The sequence below is a fragment of the Poecilia mexicana genome, unplaced genomic scaffold (assembly GCF_051168715.1).
Source record: "Poecilia mexicana isolate PSO_F unplaced genomic scaffold, ASM5116871v1 scaffold_14, whole genome shotgun sequence".
Taxonomy (NCBI): Eukaryota; Metazoa; Chordata; class Actinopteri; order Cyprinodontiformes; family Poeciliidae; genus Poecilia; species Poecilia mexicana.
The window spans coordinates 4803149-4829610 of record NW_028263383.1 but is presented as its reverse complement, the minus strand read 5'-3'; the positions used below and the strand labels follow the sequence as shown (position 1 = coordinate 4829610).

Below are 26462 nucleotides of genomic sequence, written 5' to 3'. Positions count from 1 at the left end.
AAACTACACATTTTTTGTTTTTTCTTCCCACATATACCAAAAGTTCTTTTAAATTGGCATTTAATTTATGTTCAGTTTCAGGATCATCTGGTCTTTATTTCCCTCCCATTATCTGGTTGTTAAATTATTAATATTTTTCATATACAGCATTTAAATATACAACAAAGGCCACTAAAAATGGTTTAAATGAAAAGCATTAGAATATGTACATTTGAAAGCTTCTTTCCACTTCACAAATAGCTGATTCTTTGTCCATCTGATAACGAAACATACTTGATTTTGAAGAAGTTCACACGGTGCCAATACAGTTAAAAGGCACTAAATTTCCAATCCATAACAAATTTAAACTAACAAAAAGTCAAGATACCCAAGATTAAAACAGCATTTCACAAAAAAAGAACAATAAATCACTCCGACCAACAAGTTTGCAAAGACAAAAACTTTAATTTAAATAGAAGAAAAAAAAAAAATCACAAAAAAAAACTGTACAGAACATTGACTTAAAAGTTCTTAAATAAAAGGCCACCCTCCCAAAAATGTCTAAAATGAAAAACTGGGATGATGGACGATGAAATCTTGTGCAAAAGAAGTAATAAGTGATTCTTCCCAAACTGCACATTTCAGCTCTTCAGGTTGAGTTAAATCCAGAGTCTCACCCTTCAGCACATAGTGTCTTTGATGGAGAAGAAAAAACAAAAAACCCAATAATAAAATAGATTTATATTTTAAATATATATTCATATAGCAAACATGCTGTACATAGATCTAGAGATTCAGAAATCCCTTTTGGACACCCAGGTCTGCCTGTTAGCTTGTGCTTTCCCATCTCCCAACAAAGAAAAATAAAGAAGAAAAAAAGAGACAGAAAAATTCCCCATTGCTTTGGATGCAAATTATATATAAAAAAAAAAAAAAAAAAAAAAAGAAAACAGCACTGATCGACAAGTCTGTATTTCCTGAGTTGAGGGTGTTGTTAGTCCTGGGAGAGATGCTATACAAGGTTCCTCGCAGCAAATTTACAAAAATCCTCAGGGCTGCTCAAAGGATTTAAAAAAAAAAAAAAAAAAAATCTGTAAGGAGCTTAAAGTGGAGCAAAGACGGCAGCAGAGAGAGAGATTTCTCAAACGCCATGAAGAATTGTAACACCAGTGTGACCCAGTTCCCAACCCACACATTAAGTGACCTTCATTTTAAAGAGAAACTCCATTTATAATTTTAAGCATCAAATTTGCCTCCAATATCCATTTTTCAACCAGAGCCTAATTCAAGCCACCCGACTCAAATAATAATAATAAAAAAAGATCTTAAATCCCTCTTACTTTTATTTCCTCCCCCCCAAAATGTTAAATCCTGAGAATGCTCGTCTTCTTTCAAGTTTCCCGAAGAGGGGAAAAAAAAAAAAAAAAAAAATCACAGAGAAATTAATTTGTGAGCAAACCAGGATCTGGCAATTAATGCTATGGCACAACGTTACGAACACTGCAGAGAGCCGACAGCTGGGCGCTGCGGAGAACATCTCAACGGGCTGCCAGTTGCTTTGTTTTGTTTCATGTTTACCTGCAACCCATTAAAACTTGCAGATTTTCACAGCGGTAAAAAAAAAAAAAAAAAAAAAAGGAAAAGTGGAAAGGAGAAAAATTAAATTTGAGTTCTCAGGAATATTTCCAGTCATGCTACAGGCTTAAAGAGACGATTTGTTTATTTGGAAATGGTTTTGTGTGAAGCACTGATGGACAGTAGATTAAACCCTCCTCCGTAATGAGGAAGGTAACAGATGCTCAGCATGAAAACATAAGCAGGAAACTTGATTTCAGTCCTAACATGTTTCATAAACTTTGACAGAGTAACCCAAATCACTTTTTGAACAATGATCCAGTTAAAAAAAAAAAGATTTATTAATTTCTTTAGACCTTTTTCTAAATTTGGTTTCTCCATTGAAACCTCCCTGATACTTGGAGGAATGATCAGATATAACTTAAAGAGGAGGAAAACCATAAAAAAAAAAAAAAGATGACTGGAATCGGCTGATTCTCGATCATGATCAAAGCTCAGCAACTACACTCTTCAGTGTAGAGGTGGTTATTGAGTGAATACAACTAAAAATTAACAAGAAATTAGCAATTAAGTGCAGAGATGCAAGAAGCTGCGATATGTTGACGTGACAATTTATTCCCTCGGGCTGCGGGAAAGCGAGAAAGAGCAAGACTTGAAAGGATAAGAGGAAGACTTACTGCAAATTTGTCTTAAATACATATTGGGTCTGAAAATGTAAGCAGCCTTGTAGAAATATAAGTGTGAAAGATCTATGTTCTCTAAAATGTACACACAGACTGAGCTAACTGGTCTTTGCTACACGAGATGCTAAAGCCAGTTTAAAATGTTAACCCAGTAATCGTTTTGTTCCCATTTTAAATAAATAAAAATACTGTAATATTGCCTTTAATCTTGATAGAAATAATTATTGACCACTGAAGCCAGAGAGGCTAGAAAAATTATTTTATGCAGTTAAAATTAATATTAACAAGCGAGTTGAAAATTCTGATTAGTCTCAAAATAAGATACATATTGGTCAAAAGTGCTTCCAAAATCCCACTTCAAATATGCAAACTATCCCTTTAAACAACTCTTGGTACTGATGATACATTTTTAGACAAACTGATGGGAGAAAGAGAGGATGCAATCGACAGAAGGCAAATACATCAGCACACCACATAGGCAGCCCCGCCCATAAAAGATAATCAGTAAGACAACGTTAATCAAATAAATATTTCGCCTTTGCTTTTACCATTTATTCCGCGGTGTAATGTTCCAACTAAAACGCTGGATTTAACTGTGGAGGAAACAGCAGTAGTAGTGGGTACATTAGTAGTAGCAGGGGATGCAGAAGCAGTAGTACAGTAACGGGAGAGGCGGAGGAAGCGCTGCTCCCCACACTGAGCAGCATGAATCCCTGCTATCTGGAGAGCCGACAGCCGGCTGGATCTAACCGGTCAGGCTTTTATTGATCGTCTATCAAACAAAAAAGCAAACTCAGTGTGTTTTTAATCACTGAGGAACTTGGGATTCTTCAAGTAAAAAAAAAAAAACAAACAAAAAAAATAAATAAAGAAAGGACATTCAACCCACTGAAACAAAAAGGTTTGACATTTTTAACCCCCAGTTCATGGGTTTTTAAGCCCCATGTTTTCAGACAGAGGAGCCTCCGTTTGGCCCATTCCGTCTGCCACATCTCAACCTTTCAATTCAGTTCTTCTTACAGGCCCAAATAATCTGTGAACTCGCCGTTGGCGCACCGCCCGTCGGTCTGGGTGAGGGGGGATGTTTTTGTTAACTGCTGATCTGGCCATGCTCTTCATGGCCAGGACTGGGTGTTATTTCTGTTTCCACGCGGCGTGCGGTGGAGAGAGGCACCGCGGAGGCTCCTGAAGTTTGTCAATACGCTCCGTCAGATATCGACGCTAGGCTGCAGGTTCAGTCAGGATGCAGTAACAGGGGGCTGGGGGGGACTAAACAAGGCTTTTCATGGTTTCCACACGTCAGGTACAGTAACCTACTGATCTCTCTCTTTTTTTTTTTTTTTGAATCAATGAAAAAGAAACACTTGTCGCTGCATCTGTCGAGTAAAAGACAGTCAGACGCTAGATTCTTTTCTCTGGTATAGAAAAATAAGCACTCCTGAAGCAAAATATCCCTTTTAATTGCACTGGCCTTTCTGGCCTGTCACTTGTGTTACAACCCAAAGGTTGTCCGTAGAAACAAAAAAAAAAAAAGGTAGATGATCAGATCTCATGATGAAACCTGACTTGTGAAGTTGGCTAAATTCACTCCGCGGTCTGCTGCGCGCTGAGCCGCTCCGGCTGCGGCGGGACGTTTCTGCTCCCAGATTCAGGATCGATGGAATGAGTCCCGGAGCGGCTGGAATGCGTCTTGTTGGGGTGGGGCGGGTTGGGTCCCACGGTGTGCTTTCGTCGTAGAAAATGTCGCCAGTGCAAAAGTCAGCGGAGTTGATCAAGTAAAGGCAGCTCTGTGGATTCCTCTTTTGAAGCGGGAGCGTCCGCTGAAGCCAGCAGGGTCGGGTCCAGCGTCTGAGTGGCTCCGAGCGGGTCGTGTGTGAGACCAGCCTCCTGCAGTGGCGCTGAATGAGGAGGAGGCTGAGAGATAATAATAAATAATTATTAAAAACAAAGAAAAGTCAAAGAAAAATATTAACAATGAACAAGCTGCAGATGTTGAGTCATCCTCCTCTATGAGCCACGTGTTTGTCCTTCAACCAAACTTCAACCAGACAAGATTTTGCATATTTATGCCTTTTAAAACATTCTACTTTTTCTAAAATTGGAAGAAAACAACAACCCAAAAACAATCCTTTAAAAATTTTAGTGGGAAGCCTTTCAAATCATTCAGACACTTGAAGACTAATAACCTCAGTGAGAAACTCCAATCAAAGGTGGGACAGAGTTTGTAACAATTCAGTCTTTATAAAAATAACAGTTTCTGATGATAATAGGTTGGTATAGTGTCTTTAGTTTTCCAGACCAGCAGTCTGCCTACCTGTGTGCGTATCGTCTGTACTGGTCCTCCTTCGAGCTCCACGGCGGCCGGCCCGTTAAAGCCCTTCCTGCCTGAAAAGCTCCACTTGCCAAAGTGGCTGTCGTAGTGCAGGCCGCTCCTGTGGCTCAACCTGTGGCCCGAGGTGTCCAGCAGGGCTGCCGGGCAGAAGTGCTCCGGGGCGGGCAGAGGCGGAGGAACCATGGAGCTGCTGAAGGAGAGCTGGGAGCTGGAGAGCTGCTGGCCCAGGAGCCCCTGGATGGAGGATGTCCGCTGCAGAGAGGACAGCAGGCCAGCCTCCATCCTGCTCTCTGATTGGCTGAGCAGAGCCACTTGGAGAGGCTGAGGGTGGCAGGGCCATCTCTGGGTTGGGCCTGCAGGGTTGTCTGTACCTGAAAGCAAGACCAGCCTTAAAATGGCTCCTTAATAGGGACGCACCGCACCGATCCACTTTTTTCACTTGCGATACCAATACCGATATCTGAGGTTTAATATCGGCTGATCCGAAATAGAAAAACAGTGCAGAATTGACTTAAAACATCAACATCTAATGTAAAATAAATAATAATGAAACTGGAAAAAAAACACACAAAAAAAACAAAACAAAAGGTTGACCACTTTTGTCAAACATGGAAAAATAAACGGCAAGAAATCTTTCAAATGGTCCAGAAAGTGAAAATAAATATTAAAACATGACGTCACTTACAGCACAAAACATAGAATTAGACTGAATAGATCTGCCCTCATGGACTGGCCACACTGTCACCAAGACCTGATCTAGAAGTTTTTTAATATTTCAATGTTGGTGCATCTCTACTTCTTAAATATGGAAGAAAACATGACAACGCAACACCTTTGATCTCCTTTTTAATTAGTAATCAGATTCCTTTTTTAAATGATATGAAATGAACAAAAAATCTCTACCCATGGAGGGCTGGACAGTGGTGATGTGCGGCTGGGGCAGGCCGGAGGCTGGCGTGCTCTGCGTGGTGTGAATGGCTGGGTTAGTGGAGACGGAAGTGGAGCCTCCTCCGCAGTCTGAATCCTCGATGTTTCCGCCACTGTTACAGCCGGCGCCGCAGCCTTTCTGCAACCTGCAGTCACAAAAAGATCGGAGTCTACACTGAAAGCACCAACTGAAAAAAAAAACAACAAAAAAAAAAAAAACACACACACATACCGATCCCAGCTGCTGATGAGCCATGTGTAGATGTTGTGTGGGCTGACCGGGCCGCCCCACACCGACCGGAGCTGGCCGTGACCCCCGGCGTACGAGGTGGTGAGCGGGGACACGTATATCGGATAACCGATGGGCTGATCGCAGGAGGAGTTGATCATGTTCCTCAGGGCCTGTTTGGCGTTCTGAATGCTCCCTCGCTCTGGGTTACGGTTACGCAGGAAAACCAGCTCCTGCTGTTGGCCGGCCCACAGCCCACGCACACATTCTCTGTTCACCTAAGGGCACAAAGTTGGGGGGAAAAAAAGAGATCATTTTTTTATATTTTAAACATCCAGAATCTACGGTTCTTAGATATTTTTTCAAAATAAATTGCATCTGTTTCAACACTCAACCTCCCAGAGTTACCAGACCTTTACGGTCACCTCTAAAATACTGAATTCATAGAAATCCACTGCAAATATTTAATAGCAGGTTAGCTTTTACTACTTTACTGTAATGTGCAAGAACAAGAACCTGAAAAGTAGAAGGATACAAAGAGGGAAGAGAGAAACAAACGGGGAAGAAATGGAGCAGGGACACAAAGATGCCAAGACAGACAAAGAAAGAAAGAAGCAACAACCCAAAGACAGAACACAAGAAGGAAAGAAGGAACCACAGGGATAAGGAAAGAAAGTCAGAAACAAACGGAAGGAATTACAGAAGGAAAACACTTTTAGACATTGGGACATACAAAGTCTGGTAAAAAAATAATTTTTCCAAACCTAGAAATCCCCAAGTCCAATTCTATACTTTTACAGATTACAAATATATGTTTAATTAATGCTTAATTAGAAACATTACAGATTTGTTAAAAACAGAAACAAAACTGTAAATTTGGACATTTCTACACAACAAAGACCTTGATGACTCTGAAGCTGAGGAATCTCTTGTTGAGCATGATGATCTTGTACTCGTCGCTGCCGTCGTCCATGATGTGTCGCAGCGCCAGCAGCGACGGCATGTTGGCCAGGATGGCGCTGCGCCACACCGGGTCACCTTCATGGGAAATCAGCATCTTTTCTTCGTTCCCCGTGATTGCGTCATACAGAACCATCGGATCCTCGTACTCATCTGGAGACGTAAAATGATCCTACGGGGGGAAAAAAGCAACAGTTCAACACCAGTGACAAAAAAAATATCCAAACGTAATTAGTCTGGGATTTTTTTTTGTTTTGTTTTTGTTTTCAGCGACGTTACCTGATGCAGTTTGAGGGACATTCGAACTCCTGGCGCCACGACTCGATTCAGCAGGTCCATGTCTGCAAACACCCACTCATCCCTGGGCGACGTGATGCGGAAATCTCCTTTGAAGAGCGCGTGCAGGCCGTAGAGGAATGGCTCCAAACTGTCACAGTTAAAGATTTAACATTTTTCACTACATGGGGAGTAGTAACAGCATAACACTTCAATGTATTTTACAAAAGTAATAAGTCTAGACAATGTAAATGGATGCAAACCTTTTAGGATTCGTCTCTACCTGCTCAAATTCAGACTGAATGGAGAGTCTGAACTGCAGTTTTAGATTTTACATGGACTTTGACTGGGCCATTCAAATACGTTGATTTAAACCGCTTAAATTCATCTTTGTTTGATTGTTTAAGGTTGATGTCCTGCTGAAAGGTCAACCTATTAAGCTTTCTTCCAGCATTGCACCGTATTTAGCTCCAGCCATTTCTCCAACGCTTCACTGACTGCTGAAAAACAGCATCCAAACAGAACGATACCTGCAAGTGTAGTTAAGAAGGATTTGTCGTGTTTTAGCAGCGTTTGTGTTCTCTTCTAAATGGTTTGTTGCAAACTACAAATAAGACTTCTCATGGTTTTATTCTTGCAAATTTTCATTGATAAACACAAAGAAAGTCAGGCTTCTCTCAATTCTACATCATCATTATGGTAAACAGTGTGGATTCATAGAGTGCTTAAAATCCCAATAAAATACATTTCAGCATGTGGTTGAAATGAGACATAATGTGAAAGTGGTCTTGTGGTTTTTACCTTGCAGACATGCTGTGAGAGGCTGTGCCCAGAGCTCTTCTTCCCAGGATACACAGGCCAAAACACAAGTTGACGAGCGGGGAATCCCTCTCACAAGTTACCGGCTACAACACCAAAATAAAGTAAAAAAAAGAAATTAAAACATACAACATTTACTATCTCTTCTTGTTAGTTTTCTTGTCGTCATGTTGTGTCGGGTCTAACCGTTTGGCGCCTGCTGTTGCAGTACTGAATCCAGTCGAGGTAAACCATGCTGAATGAGGAGGGGGTGATGCCCGAGGCTCGGTGGTCGTAGTCCTCGTCGATGTTCAAGTTGAAGGTGGGGTCACTGTCCACGTAGTTGGGGGCAAGGCACTGCCGCAGAGCCTCCTGGATCGCCTCATTGGCCAGCCACTCCTCAAGCTTAGGGGACCGACTCACATAGTAGATGATGCTCTGGTGGTGAAGCGGTTACATTTAAAACGACGGTTGGAGAGAAATTCTGTGCATGCTTAACAGTGAGATTGAATAAATGTGCAGAAGCACTGCATGGCATTATGACTAACAGTTATTAAAAGCACAGCCACCATCAATATTTGTGAACCTTTGCATAAAGAGAAGAAATTAAGAGAAGAGATATGACTGGCCAATAACCGATTCTAGAAAAAGAGAAGCTGTTGCCATGACAACAGACTACATCAATATAGACGTTCATGCAATGAGGATACAAATTCCTAAAAATAATATCTAATGGTGAGTTATTCCTCCATTGACCATAAAAATAAATAATAAACAAAAAAAAAACAGAAAAACATCCACTGAGGGAGAGTCAAAATGTAAAGTTTTTAAAAACAGCACAGAAACAACCTGATGTGTTTATTTGGATGGATTTTACACACAATAAACTTCAATTTGTTACTATTGCATTAGTTATTCTCCAAGTACCTCTTGTTTTACATAATAAAACTTTAAACTTCAAAGTTGTTTCCTTCTGGTCTACAACACGCAACATCTCACATGAGAACCGTACATCTGGTCATCAAGTCAAGAATCCATCAGCTAGAAAACAAACCTCCACTGATCGATGTCTTACCTTCACATAATAGGTGATGAGAATCTTGCGCAGGTCGAATACTTGCAACATGGAGGCTGCGTTATTGTCGCTGATACTATAGCCCTCCAGAACATATTTGGTGGCAGCCACTTCCCAGGCCAGCCAGCGCTGTCCAAACGCAGCGTTGAAGGACAACATCTGCGGCAGATGACCTGGTTCGCAGCAGCAGCAGCCTTCGTCCTCCTCCACCCCCTCCGTGATGGCCTCTACCTCCCTCTGCTGACAGTACGTACCTGGACAGGGTGTCGGAATCAGCCTCAAAGCCAAAGATGACGTTTCTCTTTAATCAGTAAGGTTAGAATCTGTGGGACTTTGCTAAACTTCTAAAACGTTGTAACAAAATAAACAGCTTTTATACTCTGTAAGAGATAACAGTGCTAGGAATCTGTGCATAAAATGTAATTTTAAGACACGATGAAAATATTTTTAGACATAAAAGCTCTGCTACAATCCCCTTCAGCCTTCTTTTAAAATCACATTTTTGAAACATTTTCACAAAGGAAATTAAAAAGTAAACACTCTGTAGACTGAGAACTGATTGCTTTCAAAGGCTCCATTCATTTGCATCCTAAGCCACAGCTGACCTCTGAACTCCAGCCCACGCAGCTGGAAGGTGACGAGGCCGTTGCCGATCTCAATGATGTGCACCAGAGCGTTGAGGTAGTCCGACGCCAGGATGAAGCAGTCACCCGTGCTGTAGTTGCCCCAGCGACCGAGCAGCAGGTCGCCGCACAGGCTGTGCTGTAGAGAGCGCGTCAGGTGCTCGTAGAAAATCGAGTTCAAGTTGTTGTCGTCGGCGCCTTCAGGGGGAAAAGAAGAGATGCTCACCACAAGAGCAATGACACAAAACAATACGATGTCTTGCAAAAGTGTTCATACCCCTGGACTTTTTGATGTTTAGACTCTGATAACCTCTGCTAACCCTAAATACAAATGCAGTGCAACCACAACTGTCTTCAGAAGTAATTTGTGAATGGAGTCAAACAACACAATTAGTGGACAGCAGTTCCCTCTGGAGGAGCTGCAGAGTTCTGGCCTGAATCTGGTAACAGGAGAACTTAGCTGTGGTCTTCACAAATCCGGCTTTTGTGCAAGAAGTCTCATTTAAAGTCCTACAAGTCATTTAGGGGACAGCAGAGGAAAATAAGTTCATAACAAGTGATTTTGTCTATTTGAGCAAGGAAGGTAAGGAAACAACCCACAAAAGTGGCAGCTGTACCTTCAGCAAAAAAAGCTCTAGAAAGTATTGCCTTACTTTATTTAAAGTATAACCTTTAAATAAAAAGGACAATTATGTTTTGTGCACTTGTTTGTTATTTTTTAGACGTTAAAAATCTGACCAAATACATGCAAAAAGTCACTTCTCTGACTTTTTCTGAAAAATGTCAAAAACGATTTGATTTTTCTTTCACTTAATTATGTACTAATCTGTGTTGATCTATTAAGTGATGCCCCGATAAAATTTTAAAGTTAGTATCTGTGTGATAAAATGTGAAAACATCAAGGGTATACATTTTGCAAGTGCTGTAAAAACATGAGCAAAGATCACTAGCGGCATACCTGGGTTGCGGTCTAACTGAGTGGCGAGTCTGGTGTTCGAATGGTCGACCCGCTTTGTGCTGCAAAAAGGTTTCGGTGTTAAATGCGATACTTTATCCAGTATTTGGAGTATGTGAGCAGCACTTCCACACTTGCATGTGCAATATTGAGTAACACATACTTGTAGTCTCGCTCCCAGAATTTCACAGGCCTCGTGTAAGAGGTGACGAACACGGCGCTGCCCAGAACAGGGTTGAGGGGCGTGGAAAAGATGGCGGAGAAGACTGCCTGAACAAAAAGCACAGCAGAGTCTGAAGAAACACGAGTTAAGGGCACAATGTGGAAATTCAATTTGATGACTGTAAGAGAGGAACAAGAAGTAACTTGAAGAGTTCAATCTTTTCTATCAACACTGCCAACAGGTTGGACTAACAGAAGGATACGAGGAACGGCAAACGGTTGAGCAAAAGCGTGAAAGGCTGAGCCCCATGTGATCTGCCAGGGGGCAATGTAAGTCAGAACAAAGCGCAACTTGTACAGCAGATCCCACATCTGTTAAAACACAGAGGAAAAAAACACCATTACATGTAGGAATGTCTGAAATTTCTGTTTTTAACCAACTGGAGAAAATGATTTCTTTTGTTGTGCTCACCTTGCTGAAGACGATGGACATGAAGTAGTAGTCGATCAGGAAGGTCTCCGAGAAGTGTGGATAGTCACAGTGAAAGAAGAGCGTGGTAAAGCACAGCGTGACGTACTGCTGAGACGGGGTGCAGAAGGATGAGCGCAGCAGCTTCATTCCTGCGACTGAGATGAAGAGAGCTCGGCTGCTGGAGGAAAAACACAGACACGCACTGCTAAACACAACATCCGCAGCTACATTCTGTTTTTTGCACTGAGGATTTTAGATGAAAACAGTGACGGGAGCTTGCCATAAACCCAACCCTGACAAGACTTACTAGATGTCCAGATCTTTATGACTCTGGCCGACAGTTCGGGCTTCGGTTGTTAGAGAGTTCAGCACCACCGCTGGGTAGATGAAGTATTTCTCCACGCACTGAAGCCACGCGTACAGCTTCTCAAACCACATCAACTGAGCAGCATCTGGGGAAGGCAGAGAGCAAAACGACGTTACACAGACTGCTGCAGACACAAATCCATCGTTAAAAGTGCACCCTTCAAACCAAAGCTGTAAAATCTGGTAGAAAAGAACCTGGAGGGGGAAACGTTGCTGTTAATTAGACACTGAATCAGAAGGACTTTTTTTTTTTTTTTTTTCATTTTGTCACATAACAGCCACAAAACTTCAAAGCGTTATGTTTGAGATTTTGAGATGCAGCATGAAATATTTATAACTATCATTATTATTGAGAAATCAAAAATTAATAAGTGTGGTATGTGTTAGTACTCAGCATCCAGTGTTTTAAACCATTCCATTACAGATCTGACATTATATTTAGGGTACCTCCACATATTCCCTTCTGATACACTGCATATAGGAATTATGGCTTTCTACTTGCCACTCTTCCATAAAAATCGAGCTGTGTACATACACACACACATATGCACCACTTTTTATATTTGTTAAAAAAAGAACGGGAAAACTATGTTTCATTTTTGTTTCCTTTCAAAATGTATGAGATCTCAATAAAATGTGATGTTTGTGGTTACAACGTGACAAAAAAATTTGATGAGTAAATACTTTTGCACAGAAGTAAATAATGGAAAAAAGGGAAGATGCACAAAAAAATGAACTGAAACAGTAAACACAGCTCCAGTCCATTCCTGAAACCGACAGTGAACTGGCTTGTTTTCATGTATTTTTTGTGTTGTAAGAATTTTATTTTGTTAAGACGTACTTTCAGAAGATAAAATTCCTCAGAAGCTCACCTCGGACTTCAAACTGGCTGTACTCTCTGGATCGGAGCACAGGGTGTGCAAGGCAGAACCATGGCAGCTGTTTACGGAGCTGAGGCAGGAGATAGTGTGTAACGAACCCTACAACTCCAGCCAGGATGTACAGGACGAAGCTGAGAGCAGGCTAAGGGTCAAGCAGGAAAAGAAAAACATGAGCATTAAAAATCTGTTAACACCTGTCGCCAAAATCTTGAGAGAAAAGCACTGGAAGAGTGAGCGCCTGCCTGGAGAGCGATGAAAACGGTGCTGGCACTGATGGCGAAGGTAATCACAGCCATGAGCGGACACATGACGAGATCTGAATGAAGGATCTCACTCTGCAAAGAGACGGGGACGGTTTAACCACGGAGCATGGATACACCTGGAAACATGCCGCTGGAATCAGTCAGGCTGTTTTTTTTTACCACAGAGTTACGCAGCTTCTCAGGGAGAGGATCTTTGATTTCCACAGGGGGATCTTCTGGTGTTCTGTTCTCCAGTTCTGGGAATAATTTGGACCGGACCAATGACCTAAAGCAAAAAGCCAACAGCTAAATAAATCAAATAAGAACTACTATGAATTATAAGTCTTCACTGGCTGCAGCGTGGTGAAAACAGGAAAAGGTCAGCTGTGTTTGGCAGGGATTCAGTACATTTATCATTTAGACGCAAATTTCCAGATATTGTTTCCAGGATACCAGCAAAGTTGTGGCGAGTGTATTTAAGTGTATTTAAGTTGAAAACTAAAATACAGAAGACAAAAAGCAAATGAAAGCTGTGTGGTGTCTATATCCACTTTTTAGAAAGTCAAAATTTTGTGTTCAGTAAAATGGAGAACAAGAATGGTTCGAAACAACTTTTTCCATTGTCCGTAATTTTTTATGTGCATCCAAATTTCTAAAACTAAAAGCAAACTCTACAAATAAAAAAAAAAATCTTTTAAGCGACTCACTTTATAACGTACAATTTGAATATATCATGGTGAAGAAATAAGACATTTATCACCATTTCTGAGTGAGTAAAAAAAACTTCCTTCTTCTTTGAATATCAGGAGATTTACACATAATCTCTCACTGTTCAACTGCTGACAATAGGAGGAATGAACACTAACCACAGAATGGTTGGGTCACTGCTTTGGCGGCTTAGGTGGTAGGACAAGGCCAAAAGTAGACCACAAAACACGGAGAACAGCACTGGCACATGGGCATCCCCCCATGGGGCCTGTTCCAATTAATTGCATATTCACATTAAATATGAGCTAAAATCGATGACAATTAATCTAAATTTCAGAAGGACTTACATTAATGGCGCCGAGGCAAAATCCATAGAGCAGAGCTGCCACCACTATGCTGCGTATGAGGCTGAACAGAGATGAGAGCGGGCTGGTAGTAGCTGATGAAAGAGGAGACAAAGTTCAGAAACAACATATGGAAGAGTCAACAAACAATGGATTTAAAAAAAATTATAAACACAGTGTGAAACACACTGCTGTTTGAATGCTGCGTTTTGAAAAAAATAAAAAAAAGAAGTGATAACAGTTTGTAAAATAAAAAAAAAATAGCATGATCATCTGAAAATATTCCCCAGCTGTTTGCAATAAACAGGAAGAAGCTGTTTCTTGTCGGGGCAAGCGCAGTCTTACCGGTTCCACCAAAAATGTGCATGTCGATCTGCTCCAGCAGACACATCACAAATGTATTGACCTGAGGTAGCAACCCAAACAGGAAAATGACCGGAAAGCACAAGGCAAAAACTGTTGGACCAGGAAAAAAAACAAAAAAAACATCAATTACTCTTAAAGTCATTTACTTTTTAGAATAATCCCAAGACACATCATCTTGTAAAAAGTTGATTTTAAAAAGTGATTGATAAAAACTGACCAATAAGCATGTCCCTGACACACAGCAGGAAGTGTCCAGAGAAGAAAGTGACCCCATAGAGGGAGAATGGCTGCAGACTTCCAGCTCGCCCAGACAGGTCAAATATCCAGATCATCCCACAACACAAGCAGAAGTAAACAGGCCGACTGTACACAATGATCCAGTTATGGCCCTGGGAAATAAGACGAGAAAACGTTTATTTTAGTCATACTGGCATGGTTGGCTCAGGTTTGTGTTTAAACAATGCCTGATTTTCTCTTTCTTCAACCCAAGAATGACACTGACTCAAATCTACACCAATCATTAGCTTTAAATGTTCTTTATGGTAGTGTGAAAAAATCGGAGTAATGAGTGATGCTTCTTTAGTTTCATGCTGCCTGTATGAAGACACTATGAACAATATTTAAGTGTAATGGAAACCACTGAAAGGTCAGAAGCCTTCTTTCAGCCAGGTGTCCAGCACTGCAAAGCAACAGGTGGGGGAGGGGAAGTGCTGTTACTACATGCTCCATATGCCTGGAGAAAACTCCAGTCTCTCTGGGAGTTTTCCTCATTTCAATAAAAGCTTGTTAAAACCTTGCCTTAACTGAGACCGACCCATGCCTGATTAAAACTCTTCTGCTCGTCTCATCCTTTGCTAACCATTTCTGATTTCATCATTTCTTCATCTACTCAAAGATCAAGGTGGAAGGCGGTATAAATTTTGAGCAAAGTATCAGACATTTCCTTAAGACCTCATCAAATCAGCTCAACATGAAAGCATTTGCTCCCCCATCAAATGATGAGCATAAATCAATACTCACATGCATCGGGGAGGCGGCATCCGGCTGTACGCTCTGAAGTAGAAGGAGACGATTTTATATTTCACATTTATTAAATCATTAACATAAATGCTAAAGACTCTACAACTTGTAAGACAAAAAAAAACATGTAATGCTGGAGGAAAAAAAAACACTTGGATCCACATGTCAGAAAGATACATGATTAATGTATATTTAATACGTTTTTTCTAAAATATGCAGGTTACCTACCTTCAGTAGAGAGTACTGGCAGCTGGCAATGACCAAGCAGAACTGGAAGACCCAGATGTCCCTGAAAAAGCCCTGAAGCAGGAGCAGAAACCCCAGGAAGGCCACCAGGCTGGCCAACAACACCGAAAACACGTTCTCTCCCACACGGCGATTCCTGCACGCAAAGTCCAGAGGAATTATTATTTTTAACTCCATCAGGCTGCAACACCTTCATCTAACTGCCTTCAAGTTATGAAGGCTTTTTGAGATAAACTGACTTATATGCCATAAAAAGAAAAAAGCCATGAATCATAATTTCTTGTCATTATGCCAACATTTCTTCCCACCTGTCCAACAGAGCCAGAAGAGCCAGTCGATCGTATCGAACCCTCAACCACTTTCCAGGCAGCACCCAAAACCGGTAGTACTGCTTAGGCTTGGCTTTCTCCTCAATCATCAGAGTGTTCTCATGGGATTCTTGGAGAGATTCGTGATCAAGATCAAACTAGAAAGAAAAAAAAAAAAGGTAAAAACTGGTACTTAATTAAAAGAAGGACTAACCAACATATTCGACCAGGAATAATCTGCTGTACAAGTACTTAAGGTCGGCTAACCTCCGGCATTTCGAGCGGCACCCTGCGGACCTGCATGCCCTGCAGAACCACGGGTCTGGGCTGGAGGATGGACAGGACTGGAGCTCCATCCTGAACCTCAGTGGAGGTGAAGCTTGATGACTGGGACTGCCTCTCTCTTTCTCTGCAAGATTCACATTTTAACAACTTTTTGTACTGTATGCTTTTCAAAAACTGATTCACTCAGTGGCATAAACATTTTTAAAAAAATAATGCATTCTGTGTAGTCTTTTTACGTACTGAACTGGGTCCTCATAACCACCTCCAGCAGGCCCAAAAGTGTATGATCTCTTCACTCCTGAGACAGAGCACCCAAAATAAAAGTAATTATGAAGCATGTAGTCATTTTCCATGTATTCCTCCTTTGCATCAAGTCTAAACTTTCTTCATCCATATTTTTTCAACTTATTATAAAAGTATTTATTAAGAACAATCAATATTTGCTTTATTATTTTTTCCCAGCTGAATGTAATTAAAAAGCCCCGTCTGGGACAAAAAGATCGACTGCAGTAAAGATTAAACGCATCTAATGCATCAACATGAAAAATTCCAGTGACAGAGTAGGTATACTACTCTGTGATGAAGTGATGTTTTACTGAACTTTAAAACCGTCACATTTTCAAGCACTTACAAGTTGCTAATTTTATTAATTTGATTGAAGTATTAGACCGGGGCTGAAATCAAATATACATCCAAATGACCCGACAGCTCCTCTTCCCCACTGAGTTAATCCTTCAAACTCACTGACTCACCGCTTTCATCGTAGAAATAGTGTACCGCTCCCTCTGATGTGTCGTCGAAGTTGGAGGCCTCGTGGATGCCGCTGCGGGGGAGTAGGAGCGAAGACGCAAACTGTAAGGCTGACGGCAGCGTGCGGGTGCGTGAATGAGACGAGGTCCGAACACGCTGAAGGTCTTGGAGGCTAAAAGAAACAACAACAAAAAAAATAGCATGTCTGTAGCTCTCCTTATAAACTAGTTTAAATAAATCAGATTTTTTTTTTTACAAATTAGTATCGATTTAAACACATCATAGATTTTTTTTTTTTTTTTTTTTTTTTTAACAGATTTATTAAAGATCAGAGTGATCAAAGAAAAGGCTGATGCAACCTTGTACTCCCGTCTACCACACTAACCTGGGAGGAGATCCCATTGTTGAAGGTGGGGGTGTGGGGTTGCTCCCGGCGTTGTGCCTCCGGCGAATCGCCTGGGTCCTCTTCACGCTCGTCAAGCATTCATGTTTGCTTCCGTCTTCTGGACCTAAAGCTGGAAAAGAGTTAATGGGTTCATCAGTGCAATGGCTTCAATTACACCATTAATTACGTGAGTAACAGCAAGAAAAGGCTGCATCAAAACTGGTTATACATTCATGTCTGTTAGCTGTTGAAAACAGGCAACATCCGCTTACTGGTTCTTGTGGATAACACTACGTTAAAGGGAAAGGCAATTGTATTTATGATAGACAAACAGTGAGGTGCCTGTGGTCACAACAGACTCATAACTCTGACAGAAACCTGACACTTTGGCCTAAACCTGTATTATTCAGCTTTGAGGATGAAAAGCACACCATGCTCCCAGCTTCGAGTAGAATAAATCATCCTTCCTACGTTATATCAACCCTTTATATCACAAAGCATTAGCTTCATCTCAGAAGTGGGAGTGTACATTCTTTTCATCTTACTGTTTTACATATCAATAGCAGGTTTTCATCAAGGCAAACTAACAATTCTTAAGCAATAATGTCTGGAACATTTCACAACCAAGTTAGAACTTTTGACTTGAAGTTTGATATTTGATTTTTGTTTCTTTAAGTTTCAAACTTTGTCAATGAATTCGCTGATGGCAAGAAGTACTAGTAAAACCTTACATTTATCAGCTTTAAGATTAGCTACACAAACTAATTTACCTAACCGATACAGGACGATGTGTTTTAGCCTTGTTATGATGATGTACACTAAAGTCTGTTAAATACCCGTTGCTCTTAAAAGGTGTGAACTGAAATGGGGTTTTTTTTCAGAAGTTTTGTGCAAAGATCTCTGTGGAAAAGCCAAATTGTTAAATTTAGAAATGTAATTCATAAATTCATAAGTTATATATAATGTAACCCAAGTCCCTCTTTCGACATACACTTCCCTTCGATTTATGTATGGCCAAACTCTTTGTGTTTATTAAAATCTTCTTTTGAAAGGAAACTCATGTTTTCTTTAATTAAATGCAAAACTTAAAGTAGCGCCATCTTGGAATTTCCTCCCTCCTAATCAGTGACAAAGCACCAGCAAATCTAGTTGCTCTACATCGCTCATCAGGAATGCAATGCCTACAAGCTGATTAAAATCAGCAGAGGCGTCATGGTTTTAACAGCTTTCTTAAGAAAGTAAAACAAAGAAACATTGCCTCTAAGCTGCTGCTGCTGCTATTAATAAAACACACTGCTTGCCATTTGAGCCCTGTGTTGTCTGGTATCAGAACCACATTTTCAGGATTTAATCTACACCACATCTGGATGCCCTCATGCTACAGGAAATGTCTTCCTCCTTGGCGACTCGTTAAGGTTTACAATGTGGGGAATAGCCATAATTAGATTTTAGCACTGCTCTGGGGATGATTTACAGTTTTGATGAGCAAAAAAAATGACTCCTACACATTTATCTTTCAATTACTCACTCCCAGTAAAGGACGTGTTTTTTACTAATTCCAAGGTAAATTCTAGGTCAACATAATTTGACCTATTATGTTGGTCATATTATGTTATTTGACCAATAATAACATAATATAGACCAACATAAGTTGGTCAATATTATTTCTAGCAATAGATAACATTGCTAGAAATAATATTGACTGATAAATAGGCATTGCTGCACCATATTACAAAATTATTTAAACTGCAATATTGTTGCTGAAAATTGAAATGGTAACACCTATTATAATTAAACAAAATTTCCCAGACACATTTTGAGTCTTTCAAATTATACAATGACCTCAGCACTTTCCAATAGCTTTAGCATCCTAAATATAAGCGTCAGGTTCTGGGATTAATGGCCGCTGTAGCCTATTAAATGGTCTTAAAATGTTTGCCTTTGAAATTGCAATACAACAATGATATTGTGATAATGACTGTAATTTAATATATTGTGCAGCTCTATGATTATTACTCCCATTTTCCTCAGTACTGTTTCTTTTCCCTTCGACACAATGCACCCATAACTCTCAGTGAGCTCTAGAACCTGAGTTTCTCAGATCAATACCAACTGAGGAAAGTCAACATCTATTCAAATGGCCAAATGCATCATCATAAAGCAGAACCCTACTGCACTGCACTTGAAATGGCACGCCTGACTTAATATTGCACCCAAGGAAGGATCTGATATTAAGATTTGATACATTGTGCAGCTCCATTTTCAAGTGCTTCTAAATCTAAACCATAAAACTTGGCATAAAAATCAGAGTCTTAATACTTAACTGGATAGTCAAAAACATTTTTAAAACCGAGTTACTTCTCAGAAAAGGGGTGAGTCTGCAACACTTGCTTTAAACTAATGATTTTCAGGTGAACTAACCTCCACCCACGGCTCCCTCTTCAACCAGCTCTCCTGCCCTCCAACCCATCTGGTTGCCGGTCCAAGACCCTCCGAGAGAATCCAGCCGATGATGACGATGGCATACAGGGAAGCCGTCTGTGTGTATAGTCCGGGCTTCCAGATCAGACTTAGACATGGTAAGGGTGCGGGGAGCCGGGGTGGACGTGGAGGGCATTGGAAGAAGAGCGGAGGGCGTGGTCGCTGCGTTGCTCTGGCCCCCACCAGCCCCATCCATACTTAGTACCCTCGCATGAGTCTTAGCGCTCGCTGTGCTAGAGGAGCGTTGAGCAGCACGAGAGTGAGAGGGGCCCGAGGTTTCGGGTAAATCGTCCTCCCTTGGAGCAGGAAGTTGAGCAGCAGTGGAGAGAAGAGATGTAATGTTGATGTTGGCGAGGTCTGAGGAGTAGCAAGAGGTAGAGGAACTCGAGTCGTCGTCATTGTCGTTGTCCTCGTCTGAGCTGTATCTGCGCTGGGAGCCCAGGCTGGACCCGGCGCTAATGTCACTGCCGTCGTCCTCGTCACTGGAGTCCTCAAACAAACTTTCGCTGTAAGCTTTAGCCCCCAGCCGGCTGCGCACTGGGATGTAATCTCTGTGTTGCCTGTGATTGTGGTGACGCCTGTAAGAGCCGCAGTCGAAACTACTGCTGCCCGCTCCTGTTCGCCGTCTGGGAGCTTTCCTTCGGCCCGGCCTGTGGCCCATGTTTCCGCCGCTGGCCCGCAGCAGCTTTAAGTCTTTAGGACGAACGACCTGCTGGGCTTGGAGCGCAGGCGGGTCAGACAGTAACAACGGGGTGGAGGATATGGGCAGAGCAGGCTCAGAACATACTAGACCCAGGGCCAGCCCTGAAGGCACTGAATTGGCCTGCCGAGGTGGGGGGAGAGGAGGACCATGAGATTTTCTGTCCAAGTCACACACCTCTGAGTGGCCACTACTTGAAGGGGAAGAGTTCTGGAGAGGAGGGGGCTGTGCAATATCAGAGTGTGGAGGGGGTAAGTCCTCCTCAACAAGTGTCCGGTCTAAGCCCTGGCTGATGGACAACTCTTTGGAAGGGGAGCGCAGGAGCACACTGTCCGACAGGTTGTCAGTGTCACTACCACCCTGTCCGCCTGCATCCTCTGTGTTTTTCAGAGCAATAGAACCTGACACCGGTGCTGCAGCAGGCGTCTGTCCATCCGCAGGCCGAGACTGGCTCAACGATGGACTTTCTAACTGAGTGGAGTCCGTTTTCTCAGAGCGGTAGCTGCTCACGGTGCTCAGTGTCTCACGGTCTGTGGTAGCTCCACCTGCACTGAAGCAGCTGTCTGTGGACCCCGCGGCCAAAGCCACCCCGCTGCGGCTGCCTGGGTGCTCAGTTCCCGGAGCAAAAGCTCCGGGGTCCAGACCCAAACCCATGAGGTTTTCGCTTAGCTCCTCGCTTAAGCTGCTCTTTATAAGAGGGCTGAGGGGTGTATCGCCTAAGCTTTCAGATTCGGCAGAGGGCCCAAGTGGACAATATGTTCCCAACCCATTGTCCTTGGGACTCTGATGAGACGATTGTTTTGGAAAGTCCTTCGGCTGCTCCTTCTCGCCTCCATCTCCTTGACTTAAAGGTGAAGGCGGGATAGACAGGCATCCTCCAGGATCTTCAGGTCCAGATGACACTCCAGGAACTCCAATGAGACCTGGGAATTCGCCTCCTGGAGAGTCAGAGATGCAGGACTGGACCATACTGGATGGCCCTGAAACACCCCCCAAAAATGATACAATCAGACTGAAATGCATCAACTACTTAGCATTCTACAAATATTACATGTAAAAAAATTTTTTTTTTTTTCAAAGTCCTGTATTTTTTATGCAAAATTTAAATGTAAAATACAAGTGTTCTTCATAAATTTATTGGAGAAACATCCACAATGCTGAGAGTTTAGATTGAAGTAAGCTCAAAATTGAGAGGAAACCACACCCAAGGACATAAGAAAGGATACAAAGACAAAGGGAGAAAGGCATGACGAGAGGAAGGAAGAAAGATTGGCAAAAAGTAGCAAGGACACAAAGAAGACTGAAAGGAACTGATAAAAAGGAGGAAGGACCAGCAAAGACATATTGAAGGAAGGGAGTAAGAAAAACAAGGAGAGAAGATAAGGATATTACGGAACACAGAAGCTATGACGTGTACAAGGACACAAGATAGAAGCAATAAGATTTTGAATAAAGTCAGAAACTGATCGAGGTCTTGGAAGATACTTCAATGAAAGTCGATACTTTTCCAATATTTTCCAGACTGTGTAGGAATCCTGGAATGCAAGTTGGGCTTAACAGGACCAAATAGTTTCAAAATGTACTTTTTATTCTTGAAAGGATTTATAAGAATGTGCAGATATGCTTTGAGGGAGAGTTATTTTTATACAGGCAAGGATTAGACACCACTCAGCATGCAATAAAGTTCACTGCAGATCACAGAAAAGAACAGCAGCCTTACTTTGTGCGTCCTGGGAGCTCTGACGTAAAATCGCACGATGGGCCGAAGTCACAATTACATTATTGCTTCCCTGTGCCTGTGTTAATTCTTTGAGATCTAAAGCAAAACAAAAGATATTGTAAAAAAATGTGAAGCAAAGAAAAGTTTGCAAAAATCAAGAAAATAACAAAAAAGGAGAAGACAGTTTAAATGCTTACCAGTAGTTCCTCCTACATCCTCAAGCTGGGGCAAAAACTCCTAACAAATCAAAAGTATATGGCATATTAAAATTCATGAGTCTTATCAATAGTTATTAACCCTGCAATGACAGCGTTGTTAGATGACTGAAAAAGGTTTGAAAACTAAAGATGAAAGATTTGTCAATTCACAAGGATTACAGGGCAAATGAGTGAGGCCAACATGTAACTAGTGAGCCAAGCAATCCTCACCGACACTTGGTTCAATCCGAAAAGAGAATGCTGGGAGCTGCAGCGAACCGGGGGAGTCGAGTTAACCTTCCGAAAAACGGTCATCTCGACACCAACATGACTATCCCTGGAGAAAAAAATAAGTACTGGTTAGTATAAAAATGCCATTCTCCAACATCCCTTTCAATTATATCTCCACACCTGTGCTGATTTCCATCATGAGCTCCTGACCCATCATCCCCTTCTTCTGTCCTCGGGGCATCAGCTGCGAGAGAAGCCTGCTTCTTCTCGACAATCTCACCGAGGTCGAACATGGCGTGAAGTCGGTAGTTGACCACCTTAATGGCAGTAAAGAAGATCGCTACCACAGCAGAGTACACGCCTGCCACCACCAAGCTTGGAGGAAGAGCCTGAGAGCGAGTGGAAAAGAAACCGGGCGGAATTAGAAACCCAGGAAATGTTTCGTCTAAATGGACAGCTGAAGATTTAAGTCAAGCTAGAATGGGTTGATTTTGGAGCAGCTGTTATTTCTTGGTCTGCACCCTTTTATCTCATGATTAAGCTAAACTCACTTCACTGGAGTGGTGAGTAATATTGGTGTTTCTGTAGTTTTCAGCTTGTGATCGTCTTGAGACTCGGTGGGTCTTGGACTGTTGTTGAACATCCCAAGTAATTTAATTTTATCTGAGGATAATAGTCGAGCTCAGATGGTTCAAACTTGGATAATGAACCCCAAAACACATCTAAACTGGTTTTGCAGTGGATAAAGCAGGAGAACATTAAGCTTCTGGAAAAAAGCCAGACCTCCACCCTAATAACTTATTATACAATTGATGAACTCTGATTAAAAGTGGGTTCAATTTCTGTGCTAAGAAACTGACCAATTTAACTTGGCTATACAATTTGTGACAATAAGACTGTTCAAACATCCAGCCAGAATTATGTCAGGGCTTTATTAATTAAGTTTCTCTGCATTTTGTTTAGGAACATTTATCTCAATCTTTGAAAAGTCTAGATTTGCCCAACCCCAAATAAGGTATAAAAAGAACATTTGTATTTAAACTACATAAATATAAATAGGCAAAAGAAATAAAGAATGATAGAAATCCACCATTCAACTAAGGGGAAATTAAGGATGAATTTTAAGGTCTCCCCTCCCGCGGTGTCCGCACAGCCTGAACTGTTCTAACTGTTCGAGACAGAGAGTCACTCTGTAATTATACCTGGGTTATCACAAAGTTTCTCACAGGGAGTTTGGGAACCAACATTTCTGGCTCGGCATTAAGACATTAACAAAGACCTTCAAAACCTGTGAAACACTGAAAATGGAGGAGTGTTTCATTCTTATCTAAACCCTCCCAGGTCCCAGTTGGATAAAAACACAATGAGCCTCACAGGAATCTGGCCACAGCTGGAAGAATCAAAGTAAACACCTTTTTGGGTTTATACACAAAGTAGCAGAAGCTATTTTCTAAAATTCCACTAACAAATTTAAATAAGACATAACATATTGTACTGACAGAAAACAACATTTATGAGGAATTTTATTAAGTGGGTTACTCAATAAAACTTGTCTTTATATAGAGCCTTAAAATGTGTTAAGTGTGTTGTAGGAGAAAATTGATCTTAAGCAATCCTTCCTTGGTGCCAGAGATATACATTTGTCATGTGTGAAAATTTCAATCCACATGAAAGATATTGAAAACACACAATAAATTCAAATTTCTTACACCCAACATTTTTTAAACCCTTGAATATGTATAACTATTCCTCCCTGAGGCAAAGAACAATTCAAACATATCTAAAATTACTTTGACATCATTGCCATGTTGAGTGTATGAAAAGTTCTGACTGACAATTTTTGTATTGATTTCATGCGAGGTTGCCACATCAGCTAAATAAAAACTTCAGGTCAACAACACATTATTTGAAGAATGATTCTGTAAACTTAGCTGCCGTTAACTGTGGTCTTACCATGTACAGAAGAAAAGGGAAGGTCAGGAGAAAGATCCACAGGTACAGGTGGATGCAGTTGGAGAATGTGCTCTGATGGGGGTCCACATACCAGCCTCCTGTGAGTGAAGCCCACACACCCTGACGCAAAATCTGTAGAGCTTGGGAGCCCATCTCCACAGTTTTGGGTTAGACAAAAGCTGGAAAGCTTCCTCCAAGGCTGGAGCTCAAAGAAACCGTGCAGCAGATTGAGGCACGGTATCTTCTCTCTACGATGGCACTTCCAACGTAGACAGCATGGTGACCAAGGCTGGTTTGTTGAGGACAACAGTTCTGTATCGTGGATATTTATAGATCTCAGTGGAGGTTGAAAGTCCTTGCATATTCTTGTGCCCTTTTTATACCAATGCTGCTTTTCTCTACCCTAACCCCAGCTGGGTGTTCAGCTGTATGATCTTTTGGCACTTTGACATCCCACTGAAAGTGTGAAATGGCATTCATCTGAAAGACAAATCAAATATAGTCACTTGACAGTTGATCTGTTTCTGTGATTGATATTGTTTTAGCAATGCATTTAATGGAAAGCCAAAATCCACCGTACTCTGATTGTTATAGTACTTTGTTATTCACGTGTTTTGACTATGAATGTGTCTTTCGTTCGTTTAATTTTACACACATAATTAAGTATTTATTATTTAAACAGTAGCCAAGCTGAAGCAAGATAATTACTTTAAGCACCCATTGACCACAATATTCCTAAATACACCCATTTACGCCATTATGGGAGGGTACGTGACATGACCAAAACATATTTCCAATTTCAAAAGACGGAGCTTAAAACTTCAAAATGTTAGAGCTAGGCCAGGGCTATGCAAGCGAGATTAAGTTTTAGATTTGCATTAGCAGGCTAGCAGACACTTTAGCCTAGCTTTATGGAATCGCTTTGCTTTTCTAAATGATATACGTAGACTTATTGAGCCACCAGCGTGGATTAGCCTCTGCAAAGACTTAAGATACAAATAATAAAATTGCTACAGGTCTGAAAAATCGATGGCCAGCGTTTAACATCCGAATTCTTAACGTTAGGTACCGGCTAATGCTAGGCCGCATACCATATGAAAGGTGAATGTAACGTTTTTTAACAAACAAAACAGACCTACGCTATCCGCTGGTGGATGCTTTTAGCTATGTAAACTCAGGTTAGGAGGACAGCTTTAAATAACTGCTCGCAGTAAACAGCTTTCCAAGTCTGGACCCAAACATAGCTTACAGTTAGCATTAGCTGTTGAGCTTGCCTCATATCCTTCCGCATCCAGTCCTTGTAAAATCTCAGAGCTTTCCTCCTCAAGATGCAGCTAGCAGAAGACGGCAGTCCAACTGTAGATTACCTGGAGCTTCGCTGTTCTATTGGGGCTGGTTAATTTATCTTGGTTTTCCTCATAGTCCGTCATCCTCTTTGGTGTTAAACATTGACAGACATAAAACATGAACAGTGAACCCCTCTCTACACGAACGACAGCTGTTTCCTGGCATAAACGAAGTCTGTGTGGGACTGTTACAGGTCTGGCACACCGAGCTCCTGTTAGCCGCAGCTAACAGCTAGCTGACACACGCACGCACGTACGTAAGTACGCACGCGCAGACGGAGACGTTCCCATGGTCCCGATTGGCTAAGTGAATGTCAACTTCACGAAGTGAAATCTGTCTGCTTATAAGTCTGTCTTCTCTCATGCAGGTATATACAGGGGTGAAAGTAGGGGATACGGTAAGGTACTGCGTACCCCTAAAATATTTAGCGGGTGTACGCAGTACCTGCAAGAGAGGAGAGCGGCTGTCTCCTGTAAAAAAAAAAAAAAAATCAATGGGTTCACTGTGCAGCAGTGAGTGCACCCACTAATCAGCCGTGACTGATTAGTTTTTCAAGAACAATCTAAAACACGACTTAATCAGTTAATAAATAACTTTTTTCCCCATTTCATATTGTTTCTGAACTCTTCCTGCTTTGCTAGAGAGCCGGGGTGCAATACATCGATCGAGGAAGGTTTTGAGTCGATCTCGGCATCAGGTGACAAACTGAACGCCGCCAGGACGATGAGACCTGCACATCCTGCTCTGACTGGCTTAAAACGTTCCTAACATTATCAAAGAACAACAACAAAAAATCAACAAAACGTGTTCAAATTAATGACCCAACAACAATAATAATCTCAGTGATTATTGTTTCAACAAGGTGTTGCGCAATTCTGTGCGTTTC

The 26462-nt window shown here is 41.5% G+C and overlaps 1 protein-coding gene across 3 annotated transcripts; it reads right to left on the bottom strand.

Annotated features, from left to right (window-relative positions):
- Positions 1-424: 424 nt before the first annotated feature.
- On the bottom strand, positions 425-26462 carry LOC106921468 (pecanex 3). Of its 3 annotated transcripts, none has more exons than XM_014993183.2 (36): positions 25479-26462; positions 24230-24709; positions 22457-22665; positions 22277-22382; positions 22046-22085; positions 21849-21944; positions 19369-21108; positions 16948-17077; positions 16565-16734; positions 16053-16110; positions 15795-15936; positions 15528-15685; positions 15202-15355; positions 14974-15006; positions 14171-14342; positions 13933-14043; positions 13591-13682; positions 13402-13511; positions 12716-12821; positions 12536-12628; positions 12285-12435; positions 11354-11498; positions 11047-11224; positions 10838-10946; positions 10576-10705; positions 10416-10474; positions 9440-9655; positions 8835-9088; positions 7967-8197; positions 7763-7866; positions 6965-7112; positions 6627-6857; positions 5729-6003; positions 5473-5642; positions 4552-4940; positions 425-4151 (listed from the first exon to the last, which is right to left on the bottom strand). In XM_014993183.2, exons 2-36 carry the CDS (start codon positions 24380-24382, stop codon positions 3996-3998), a joined length of 6819 nt encoding a protein of 2272 aa, XP_014848669.2. In that variant the 5' UTR covers positions 24383-24709; positions 25479-26462; the 3' UTR covers positions 425-3995. The 3 variants fall into 3 exon arrangements, with proteins under 3 accessions (XP_014848669.2, XP_014848686.2, XP_014848675.2); XM_014993200.2 differs by having other exon boundaries at positions 11047-11221; XM_014993189.2 differs by having other exon boundaries at positions 25597-26462.